The following is a 12,126-nucleotide window of genomic DNA, read 5'->3' as shown; positions in this document are numbered from 1 at the left end:
GCCTCGGAGTCCAAGACTCATTGAGCCATCGATGCCTGCTCCTGATCCCAGTCTGCTGCCCCTAAGGCCTGAGCGCCAGGGGAATGTCCCTTTACTCACAATTCTATCCAGACTCACACATCTTCTCATGCGATGTTCCTCCTGACCATTTCCACTTTTCTTGAACTGTAATCTTTCATGGGCCAGCTGGGATGAAGCATCGTCAACAGGACTGCCCACCCCAGAGGACCGGACTGGAATCTTGGAGCGGGTGCTCTCCCTGCCACTGCTCACTGGGTTGTTTTTGTTGTAGATGTGAACGATGCACTGGATGATGTGTTCCTTCTCCGCCTGCAGTTTCTGGATCTGAGTGCTGTGTTCATCCTGCAGCTGGTTCATATTAATGTCACACTGAACCACCTTCTCCAGCTGGAACACACATTTCCCACAGAGGAACTCTCCATGGCCATCTCGAATCACCTCCCGTCCCAGCACATGGGAGAGGATGACTTGTAACTTCCTCTTTCCTGATGAACTGAAGATCCAGCGACACTGGCTTCCCACCAGACGAACACCGCATATACGGCACGGGTCCTTCATGACACCTTGGATCTTCTGCCCTCACCAAATCAAACAGAGTCCAAGTAAAATCTCTCCCCGACACTCCAAGTGTCCAGTGACTTAATGGCCATCAGCCTGCCAGCAAAAGAAGAGCCATCTATCTGTTTTTCTCACTGCACCAACAAGTGAAGCACAAACGAGAATGACCGAGTGCAAAGCACTATAAGCCCTAAGCCTTAATAATCCCTGCCTCCGCCTCTATTCCACTGTCCTCAACTCATTCCATCAGATCAAATCCTTTGGGACTACTGCAGTCATCTGCGTTATGGCTGATGCCTAACCATCTCCAGAAAACCTATCAAATGCACTGAAAAAGACATCTGGTATAAAGGTTTGCCCTGTGCAGGCTGTGGTGATGGCAGCAGCCAATAACTCCTAAAGTCCCCATCCGGTCTGACAGCTTGGATAAAATATCTTTGAAACATTAAAAAAAAAAAAAAAAAAAAAAAAAAAAAATGAATGAATAACAATGATCAGCTTTGAGATTACAGAAGGTGCCATCTGACAACTATTTGTGTCCCACATTCAATCACAAATTTGAAAGTCCTGTCAACAATCCCTGGTACATAAATTTTCCTTTTTAATTTTATTTTTTTTTTTATTTAAAATTTTTTATTTTTTTTTTTAATTATCCACAATGCATAGTTGTAAATCAATTGTTCATCCAGATCTTACAAAAATATCGAGATGACAATACTTTTTTAACTTTAATAAAGGATGACCAAAAATAACTATCAGAGGAACCGTTTCCACACAGCACGATAATCCAGTCTTAATACCATGACCTGAGCCCAGATGCCAAGGACTGATGAGGAGCTATGGACATGTTCCAACTCACAGCTTTCTATTTCTGAACCTCCTGCACAATGCTTTGATAAACATTTTAGAACTGGATTTCATTTTCTTTAAATCAACTGCCCTTTCTTAAGTAACAAACCACAAGTTATGTGTGTTTAATACCCATAAAACACTGAAATACATCTCTTCAGTCAGCATTTCAACATTCAATGTTGAAAATGGGTCACAATATTCAACCAACAAGAATGTATACAGAATACAGAACCTGATTTTTTTTTTTTTTTTTTTTTTATAAAAACAAACAAAAAAAACATTTCACTGTCACTTTATCAAGCTGAAATTAAGGGATTACTCCATAGGTGAAAATATCAGTCAAATATCAGACAAAACAAATGCAGGCCAATAAGCATCAGTAGAAAAAGTAATTGCAGTTAGCTGTCACAACGATGCATTTTTATTGTTGCTTATCTAATTACAGCATTTTACAGATTTGCTACTGAAACAATGCAACCTTTTCTGGACTCCAACCCTTCCTGGATGGTAATAATGATGCAAGTGTAACCGGTAGCAACACACCGAAACCCCAAATTTAACACAACAAAGAGAGCAAACTCCCTCCTTACTGATCTGGGGAACAAAAATAGAACTGTCCCAAGAGGCACCCAGAGGACAAAGGCGAGTCATATAACACACCAATGAACATTTCCCAGAGGGTCACAACAACAACGTAGACGACCCTTTTAAGTCAACTCTGTTATGTGTGGCACAAGAGGGAACACAGTCAGTGCCCCTCGTCTTCAACGAGTCTGAATCATCTCACACATGAATGCCCTGTTAAGAGTTAGCTTTTGCTGTGAGTTGGGTCTCTCACAGGATAGAAGTATAGAAAGGAATGACAGAAGAAATCTGTCCACCAACCTGCTGCTCTGGCTGCGTTTTGTCCTTCTCTCTATGTAGCTCGTCTCTCAGTACCTGCGGAACACACAGCCAGCAATCGCTCAGATGTCCTTTCATATTGCAAGTATTGTTGAAACCAAGTTTTATTTATTTACATTCTAAAGTTAAGTGAAAATGAAAAGCCATTTTCTGAATATATGCACAAGACATGAAAACAGGTTGCAAAAGTTGCTATCACAGACAGAAGGCTCTGATAACCCATATCTTTAAAAACATTTCAAATCCACACCTTAAGTTCCTGATCCTTCTCTGCGATGAGGTCAGACAGCTGTTTGGCTGTTGGTGCATCTGTCTGATTGTCTCTGCTACTCTTCTGAAGGATCACAGCTTCCTGGTTCTTTAAAGTGACCCTGAGCTGCTCGATGATACTGTTATGAGTAAAAGGAAAATTATAATAGTGCTCAGGTTTTTATACAGAGAAAAATATTCATGTGCATGTTGTCTTTAAGCTCCTTTTTCCGTACTCGTCTTTCTCCTGCAGGGCCTGCTGCAGTTCTTGGTCTGGACTGTGAGCAGGACCAGGGGTGAAGGCGCTTGGTGGAGTGAGGACTTGGAGCTGCTTCTCCATGTTTATATTCCTGATCTTCTCCTGCTCAGCAATGGCTGCCATTTTCTCAACCTCTTCCTCTGCTGTTCGCAGACACTGAGAATGGAAAAATGTCCATTGAATTATTACCACTGTTGTAATTTTGAGAGTAAGAGTCAGCACGTTGAGTGGCGAGATTCATTTTCTACTTTCCAACTTCCATGCACTGTGACTCTTTTTGACTTACCTGTTCCAGGTCAGCAATCCTCTTGTTAAAAGCGTGTCTGAGTGCATCCATCTCCCTCTGAGCTTGCTCTCTCACCCGTTGGGGTTCTCCTGATTCTCTACCAGCCAAACTTTCTAATGCTTTACTGAAAAAAACATTCATAGAAGGGATAAGGTTGGTACGTGACTGCGTTTTTACCCCATGGCAACTTAAAACCCTACTGACATTTGAAATCTTGTGTTTTCATGAACCACAATGAGACAATATCTGACTTTAACAGAGTCAACATGAGAGTGATACATACGATGCAGACACGAGCAGCTCCTGTTTCTCTGCCAGCTCTCTCTTCATAGACTCCAACTCCACCTTCAGCTCAATGTTCTATCAAGAGATGATACTTTATAGTTTAAAAAAAAAAAAAATGCACATCTGGAGCAGTCACAAAAAAAAAAAAACATATTGATAACACTCGAGTGGTTGTTCTGACAGGCGCATTCCTGTGTGCATAAAAATATTTTTGGTAAATGTAAGATATTCTATAATAACAGGTCAGTTCTCCAGTCTTAGAGGCTCATTTTCTAAACAACACTAAAAACATCAAAGATAAGAGTAGCTCCACCATTCCCTCCTTCCTCCATCCCGGAATGAAGCAGGACACACAAGTGTTGGTGTGAATGCGCAAAACGTAGGGTTACTGCCACATGGTACGGAGGAGAGGGTGAAATGGAATTGGGCCTTTAATCTTGCATAGATTGAATAAACCTGCCTTGAAGTCAGTCTGACCTTAAGGGTGTGTTGTTGTGACAACCATTCCAACAACTATTCTAAAGAAAAGATTTCACTCGAAAGGGTCAAGAAATTAAAACTTAAATTCATGTACAGACATCAGGCCCAAGGGTATTCCAATGTGGCTACATCTCACTCCATAAATAAATAAACACCTGCGACAATGAAAAGGCAGGACTGTTGTTCTGATATCACTGATATAAGGTTAGGTTGAATAAAATACAGCCGCTGAATACAGTTTCCGAACTTGTGATCTCAGTTAATACTGGTACAAAACAATGACTCGCATGAAGCATGGCTATGGGGCAGGCCATCTAAATGTTGAGTCTAATGAAGATTAGGAATACTAACATAAATACTATACCGTTTTAAAGATGTCCTCAGTGGAGTCATCGCATTTCTGCTGCATGCGCTCCTCCATGAAGTAAATGCGCAGCTTCAGGTTAAAGTTCTCCTTTTTCAGAGCCGTGATTTGCTGAGGACAAATGCAACAAAAACATTTCAATACACAAAAAAGATAAAAAGAGACAGGGTGAAAGGTTATGTTATAGCATTTTAGTGCCTGTCTGGTCCCAAATTCTGTACATTTGGTTCACTTATGTCATAAGTTAAGAAAAACAAATACTCAGTCAGAGAGTTAACACACTTGAGCAATTTATTTGTGGAGAAAAGCGGGGTGACGTGTTTACATGGAAGAAAGGGGCCATGTCCATGGTTATTTTCAAACCGAAAGGGAGGTTCGCATGTGTGTGTGTTAAGTAGACTGTGCATCATTGTGCTCCAGGCTCAGAGCAGCATACATCTGGTAATGGGGGTTGGGTAGACTGTCAGAGGGAGGAGGTAGAAGTCTGGACTCCTCCGTAAACCTCTAATCATGCAGCCACTCAGGCAGCACGAGCCCAAAAATCGGAGCATGCATTCCAATCAAATGTTGAAATATGTTCTTAAGCCCACCTCAGTCCTTCTCCTTTTCCTCCTACACTCAAACTTTCATCACTAAATGTCCATAAATGGTGCGTCTTGGTTTTAAGCAGACTATCGACCGAGCTCATATTCTGTTAAGATGGGGTAAATTACTGACCTAATTTCTCGTAGGTACAGGCTCAGCGTTTCGGTGTGTAATCATTAACCCAACGGATAAATAAATTCCAAGTCATAATCATTAGTTAATCTATATGTTACATATGATATGTGTACAGTTGATTCAGAGGACTCACATTCTCATAGTCCTTCATGGTCAGAGCTTTGATGGGGGACATCTTATCAGGGAAGGATGGAGCTGTGAAAGAGAAATGAAGCAGTATTTTTTACTTTACTACTTTAAACTAATTTGAGTCACAACTCAAGACAATCTGTTGCACAGAGAATCCATGCCGCTAACAAGAATAATTCATACTCTCTGCTTTCGCATTCATCCTCATTGTGGTTATTTTAAAGAGACAAAGAGAAAGAGAAAGAAGTCTTAGCTTCTGAAGGGCTGCCCTGTTTAGAGCAACATAATCAGGCCACAGCTGATCATGTAACATTACTCATCAAAACATTTCCCAACATTAACTCATGGCTCATGGTTTGTTACTGCTTGACGGAAAGCCCCCCCATCACACGTCCCTCTTACAGTCCCAGCTGCTTGCTTGTGTACATGCATTTCTAAATGAAAAACATGTTATAGGTTTCCGTCTTGCCTTCAGTGCATGCCAGAGTTTTCAGAGTAAACATGGATCTACATCTGGTTTCTAGAATGAAAAAATGTCTGACTCAATTGATGTTATGGGAATTCTGCAATTCCAATGATCTTTGAAAAGCAAATTTCTGCTATGTTTAAAAAAAAAAAAAAACTCCTCATAGTAGTTGTGTTCGTGTAGCATATATGTATATGTTATATAACCATGTATTATAGTGACATGTGAACTGAAAAAAATAAAATAAAATAAGGAAATCGAAAAGTTTCTTATTCCAAAGAAACACCATTTGTGGCTTATGATGCCTAAACATCTTTCCACATGTAAAACACCCTTAAATTTGAGTTGTTATGACTTCTGTCATCAGGAAAGCCGGGGAAGTTTGAGGGCTCAATAAATTCTGACTCCCAACCGTTTGGCACCACTCAACAACCCTATAATGACAGTTAAAGCTAATTGGTGCTTACAAAGGAGGGGGAGGGATATAAACGCAGTTACAGCCAGCAATTTCCACTTTATGAAATGTCATTAGGAAGAGGCAGTTAAAAGAGGAGTAACTTATTCTCGAAAAAGCTATTTTTTTCTTCTCCACTTAAAGGCAGGGTAGGGGATCTTTTTCTGGAACATTTTTTTACATATTGCTTGAAATACTCTTCACACCCCCATTGCAACCAATTAATTAAAAGTTTTGACACAAATATGAAAAGTTTTAGTGGCCTCTAGAACGTACAATCTAGGAAAAACAGTATCCAATCATTGTGAACGGACCGTTCACAATGATTGGATACTGATGCCGTCTATCAAACTGCAATCTGCTCCTCCCTCCCCCTCCTCCTCCTTCCCCCTGTGCGCGTACCCTGCTCCGTGAACGAAGCTTGGCAGGAAGCTAAACTAGAGCCAGCTTGGCTAGCACCTAGCATTATTAAACGTATAGTTAGCATAAACTAAATACTAAATACTAAATACGGCAACGATCGATGCTTGCTGTCAGAACAGCGCTCGTGCACCTTCGTGCTCGTTCATGTACTCTAGAGGCGTGCCTTCGGGGGGAAAGTGAAGAAAAGGGTTGGGACTTTTTACCGGTGTATTTTCAAAATGCAGCTTCGCTGGACTCAAAATCCAGGATCTCCTACCCTACCTTTAACAGCCCTATAATGGTGAGGATATCTCTGTGACTTGGCTGAAGCAAGACGAGCTTTAAGATATAAAAACACCATCTAGCAAATGACACGCAAGCTCACAATACAAGTCCAAGACAAAACTGAGTAAAAACTGAAAATTCTTAGGCTGGGTTGCTTTTTCAAAACTACTGTGAAAGCAGTGTAGATTTATAGGAAAGCCAACAAGGAAGGTAATGATACAAAGCATAACATTTCAGCCACTAAAAACAGGATCCACCTGGGGCAGTGATCAAAGGGAAACATTTCTGTGACATTTCTGGAGTGAGTAAAGCAAAATCTGGAAAAGCAAAATCAAAGCAATTTGAGCATAACAAACAAAGGTATGCCTGAGAAATAAAATGAGTATTGAATTAAAAGTATGGCTTGCCATCTTAAGGGTAATAATAATATTCTCTGATACTGTTAGCTTATGGGTCAGAGAACATATAGAAGGGAGGATGGATTCCACAATCAGCTAATTCTAGATGTCGTGCAGTCAGTCAAGACAATAAAACTTATAAGAGACTGGTTTCTGAAACAAAAGAACAACCCAAATTTAAAAAGAAAAACATTAAAACAATAAAAGCTGGGTGGCACTCATGGACAACAAGCCTGAAGATTACTGAAATCTGGGGGAAGCTTTTATGTATTCTGTGAATGCTAGACAGAAAGGAAGCACTGGTGAAAATATCTCATGGCAAGAGTTTGAGAGCCAGTGGAGGTGGGGCACCAATTACTATGGAAGGGTGTCCAAAATTTAGCACATACCACAATCTTTGCTTATTCAAGTTCACAAATAAAAAGCAATAGTGTTTTAACAATGAAAGAATAGTTCAGTTGTTTATGTCTGTTTGCTTTCATCCAACAGCCTAGACCTGCTTTTATTGTTTGCATACAACAATAAAAGTACGACACTTCATTTTAAAATGGGCTTATCTTATTATGACAGGCCAATTAGTCCCTCACCACAGCTTTGAAGTCAAAACTGTGAGAGGGCACAATAATTCAGCAGCAGATTTAATTAATACACATGAGAGGCACACACCTGAGCACGAAAAGAACAGAGGGAGGGGAAAAAGAAAGCTTTACTGTACCTGTCATGCTGTCAGTGGAATATTCTCCAGCATCTATGGAGTCTGGAAGTCTGCAGCTGGACACAGATTTATTTGTTAAAGATGCACTTCTCGGTAATGCTACAGATAACTGGTAGAAGTATCACAGTAACCATGCCACCAAAACAAACAGAGACCATTAATACTTCAATAAATCAACACGGGAATCAACTCGAGCTTCACTCTGGATTTACACTGAATAATATGGATTTTGATAAGCACAATTTCATGGTGTTCTTGTATTACTCACGCTGGCCAGTTCCACTGAGCCCTAAGGACACTCCATAAATAGCTTAAGAATGACTGTGCTTCATTTACATCCACTCTGACATAGCCTCGTTTCTGTGTGCTGTAGTGTTTTTCTATTTGTGGATTCCAAAAACCATGAAATCAATCCAGTTATGGGGTCAAACAGATTGTTGGGAACCAAAAACTTGCATGGTTTTCTTAAAGTTTTGTGGTTGAGGAGGTTAAAATAAAGTTTGGGTTAGGCATTCAGTCGTGTTGGTTAAAGTTAGAAGAAGATGCTCGGGAATGCATTTTGTTAATGGCAGGGCCCTACAACTATACAACAACAAGGATATATGTGTGTGTGTATGCATGTGTGTGTGTGTGTGTGTGTGTGTGTGTGTGTGCACGTGTGTGTGTGTGTGTGAGACCATGTGCCAGTAGCCGCCTAGCTCTAACATTAACACAGAAGGGAGGAGGAGAGGACAAGTGGACTACTGTGGATCACATCAACTAAGCATCACACAGTGATGAAACAGTGGTGTTACTCACACAGTACAATGCACAAAATATCAGCAGCACACATCTGGATTACAATGTCAATTCAGAAAACTAGTGATGCTCAACCACTACATCAGTCAGCATACCAAAAAGCTATCATTGGCAACTTTAGTGAGGCTGATTGTTAGAGAGTAATCTCCTATGAGAGCGAAGCAAGTTGTATAAACAAAAACAAGAGCTCTGTTGGTCCGAGTGCATGTTCAACGACACTGACCTTTTCGTCTAACAATATGACGAATTGAATAACTTCCTCTCATAGCTGCACTATTACAAAATATAGCTCTACTGCTTCTCTGGTTAGCTCCAGCTTGATATATGAACACATGACACATACTGACATGAAGTTCTTGTACACACATGTATACATCCTTTTTTTGGAGAAGAGGATGGATAGCCATGAAATATACTGAACATAAACATTTTGAATTTCAGGCTGAACCATTATGACACATCTCTTCCCCATCTTTTTTTGCCTAAACACAGAGCAAAGACTGCTAAATTAACCCACAATACACAGTGCATTGCAGGGGCGAAAAGAAGCTACATTACTGACTGAGGAAACCAGGAAACCCATCAACAAAAACCCATAGTTCATCGCTCAAAAGTTCTTGTTCACATAATGTGAAAAGCAGCATACATGAAACAGGGTACACTTCTTTATAATATTCCTCAACAAGACACTGAAGGTCATTAAGACTGTGCTGACAATCATTGCATCAATGAGGTTTCACATGCCAAGCAAGCTCTTCCTGTGTAAACGGAGAGGAAGCACTCTACAACAAGAGTTGTGATAACAGCAAAAACACTCAACCTAAAAACGGGGAAACAACTTCAATACAAATTAATCCGACAAAAAAAGATTACAATTGGCCAGTGTCAATGTTGTTGATAGAATTTTGACAGTAATGCAGATGTAATAACCTCTACAGCAACCAGTGGAAACAATTCAAGAGCCAGTAAACACTGACTTCCTCTTTTTCTCACTTTGCTCAGCTGCTACTGTCAAAAATGAGAGCAGCTAAGGACAAAACATCCCTTACAGCCCTTAACAGAAAAACAGCCACAACGCAAGGCTCTAAAAGTATGCAAAGTTAGATCTTTTAAACTGAAAGCATAAAGTGAATCAGGTTTCAGAATGACCAAATAAGTAATTCACACCATACATATCAGCTAACGTCTTGGATTACTGAAGCACGCTTACCACCTGGGTGACCGCTATTCCACACAGCACAGCTGGGTTAGGACATTTAAAGGAACAATAACCAGGTCACACTACAAACTAAACAGCAGAGATGCACTAACTACCTTTTCAGTGGAGCAGGAAAAGCTGTTAACTAGCTAAATTCTGCAAGTAACATCCAGCAGCAGCACTGTTGAACAAAGCGAATAATAATGTACAGTTCACCTACCACAGTCACATTCTTCTCTCGTGTCAAGGAGAGCACACGAGGAAAAAAAACAAATATATCATGTTAACTACTCGACCTGTACAAAGAGAGCAGAGACGTCGCTGCTGCAGTCTGAGCCCATTGGCTCATATAATTTCCGCTTTAATACACTCTGAATGACAGTTCAAAAAGCCAACCCACCGACCCCACTGACAACACAGCCTCATCCACTGATTTAGAAACCACTGGCAGTCTGCAATAATGTATTTTAATTTGTTCAAAATCAGCTTAGAACTTTAAAATGTCCTTTTTAGGGTTATGTTTGGATACATATTTTGCTATTTGACAAATACATGTAAAATTAAAATAAAATTAAAATGTCCAGCGCTCGTACCAAAAACTGTCACTGCAAACACAAAAGCAACCTGAAGTAGAGGGTTATTAACTATATAACTTAGTGACTAACTTTATTTTATCTTTCCCGAAGCAAATATAGACAATGATGTTTGAAATAATAAGAGCAACGGAAGCCTCCAATTAAAATAATGAGCCTTGTCTCGTCAAACTTAATGTTATAAAGGCTATTTAGGATAGATGAATAGTGGCAACTTAATTGAGTAGCGCAACAAACACATGTAAAGCAAGTTAACTCTTCATGTTATTACACATGCTCATTCAGCGATAACAATGTATAACACTGCTTTCGGATTTACGGGTTAGCTAGAACATACAACAACCCTCTGACATGCTAGTTAGCGTTAGCACGCTAGCTGTCGTTGTTAGTTTTACCTTCCGTTGATATCAACAGGGAGCGTCAGATCGTCTCCCACGACAGAATCCATTATAGCACGTCACTTGTATATATCTCAGAGGAAAAGCATGTCATTTTACCAACTACAAGCAGTGTAAAGTTCGAAAAGCGGGCAAAAATTCAAAATAGTCCAGGCTACCGCCATTATAATATGGTAAACGTCACCATTGTGCACGTTGGAAAGCTGGCGTTGCCTTTAAGTGCTGTAGGAAATGTCTTGTATTTTTTTAATGAAACCCTCAAATATACACCTTAAAAAGGTAAATTTGATTATACAACATTAAAACAACACAAAAACGTAATGTGTTTGTTTTATATTCGTCTAGATGTTTGTTCATAAAAATGCTTAGATGAAAGATTGTTGTTTACAACCTAGCAACTAAGAATTTTCGAGGGATTGGAAAGGCAGCATAAATATGGGTGGATACTGACAAAAAGCGATTGGCCAAAGCAAACACTCTAGGGAGGGTCATGAATGCTCAAAAATACCTACGCTGTCGGTTTGAATAAATTGTTCTCGTAGACGTCCACCCTTGAGTTCCCGGAACGGTCTCTGACAAGATAAGAATTTACAGAACATGACGACTATTTATTAATGGTTTTCTTGATTCCCCATCATATAAGCATAAGCACAGTCAGACAAATCATACCATCCAAAACTCTGGAGTTGAAGGTCTTCTTGACAAAAAAAAAGATTGGCGATGCAACACTGTTTTTGCAAAGAGGGGCACCGATTTTGGCTTTGTCTTGAGCAAAATCCAAGTAAATAATCTTGTATGTCTCATAGAATGGCTAGAAACTTGCACAAATCTAGAGTTTGTTTCACATATTCAACAAGAATGTCCTTCAACATTATGAGTGTGGTAAGTAGGGCGTGTTGCGCCATAATTAACACTGGCTCCAAGGAGAGGGTTGATTACAACATTTAGTAAACATGGTGTACTCTAATGCCTGCGTAGTCTGTACATTTTACCACTCTTTTAGGAAGGTTAGGGAGTGAGTTGTCAAACATGTGACTTGGTGTAAAGCAGCAGGCTCAGCGCGAATGGAATCATTCACAGGATAACAGCGACACCATGTGGTTAATGTCATCTCAGCAGCACGTACCTTGAAGCTTTTTAAGACCTATACAAAGACAGTCAAATGAGATTAAAAAAAAAACAGTTTGTCTTGCTCATGGTCAATAATCCCATCAGGTTTCAGTTACAACTGAGTCTACATTAAACTAAACTATAAACTTTCCTATTCTCACACGCCTACACTTTATTTGTGTCTGCATATTCAAATGTGTGTA

General features: G+C 39.9%; 1 protein-coding gene across 1 annotated transcript in view; it reads right to left on the bottom strand.

The window, feature by feature from the left end:
* cdk5rap2 (CDK5 regulatory subunit associated protein 2) overlaps window positions 1-11,002 on the bottom strand; it is a 32,523-nt gene extending 21,521 nt beyond the window's left edge. Inside the window, exons 1-9 of the mRNA XM_075456327.1 lie at window positions 10,811-11,002; window positions 7,827-7,882; window positions 5,111-5,172; window positions 4,258-4,368; window positions 3,412-3,488; window positions 3,129-3,252; window positions 2,820-2,998; window positions 2,585-2,723; window positions 2,317-2,370 (exon numbers count right to left, since the gene is read on the bottom strand). Coding sequence (XP_075312442.1) covers window positions 2,317-2,370; window positions 2,585-2,723; window positions 2,820-2,998; window positions 3,129-3,252; window positions 3,412-3,488; window positions 4,258-4,368; window positions 5,111-5,172; window positions 7,827-7,882; window positions 10,811-10,863 — 855 coding nt within the window. The 5' untranslated portion in view covers window positions 10,864-11,002. The remainder of the gene's footprint in view (window positions 1-2,316; window positions 2,371-2,584; window positions 2,724-2,819; window positions 2,999-3,128; window positions 3,253-3,411; window positions 3,489-4,257; window positions 4,369-5,110; window positions 5,173-7,826; window positions 7,883-10,810) is intronic.
* Window positions 11,003-12,126: the final 1,124 nt, after the last annotated feature.

This window comes from Odontesthes bonariensis, chromosome 22, assembly GCF_027942865.1.
Source record: "Odontesthes bonariensis isolate fOdoBon6 chromosome 22, fOdoBon6.hap1, whole genome shotgun sequence".
Lineage (NCBI taxonomy): Eukaryota > Metazoa > Chordata > Actinopteri > Atheriniformes > Atherinopsidae > Odontesthes > Odontesthes bonariensis.
This window is presented reverse-complemented; position numbering and strand designations above follow the sequence as displayed.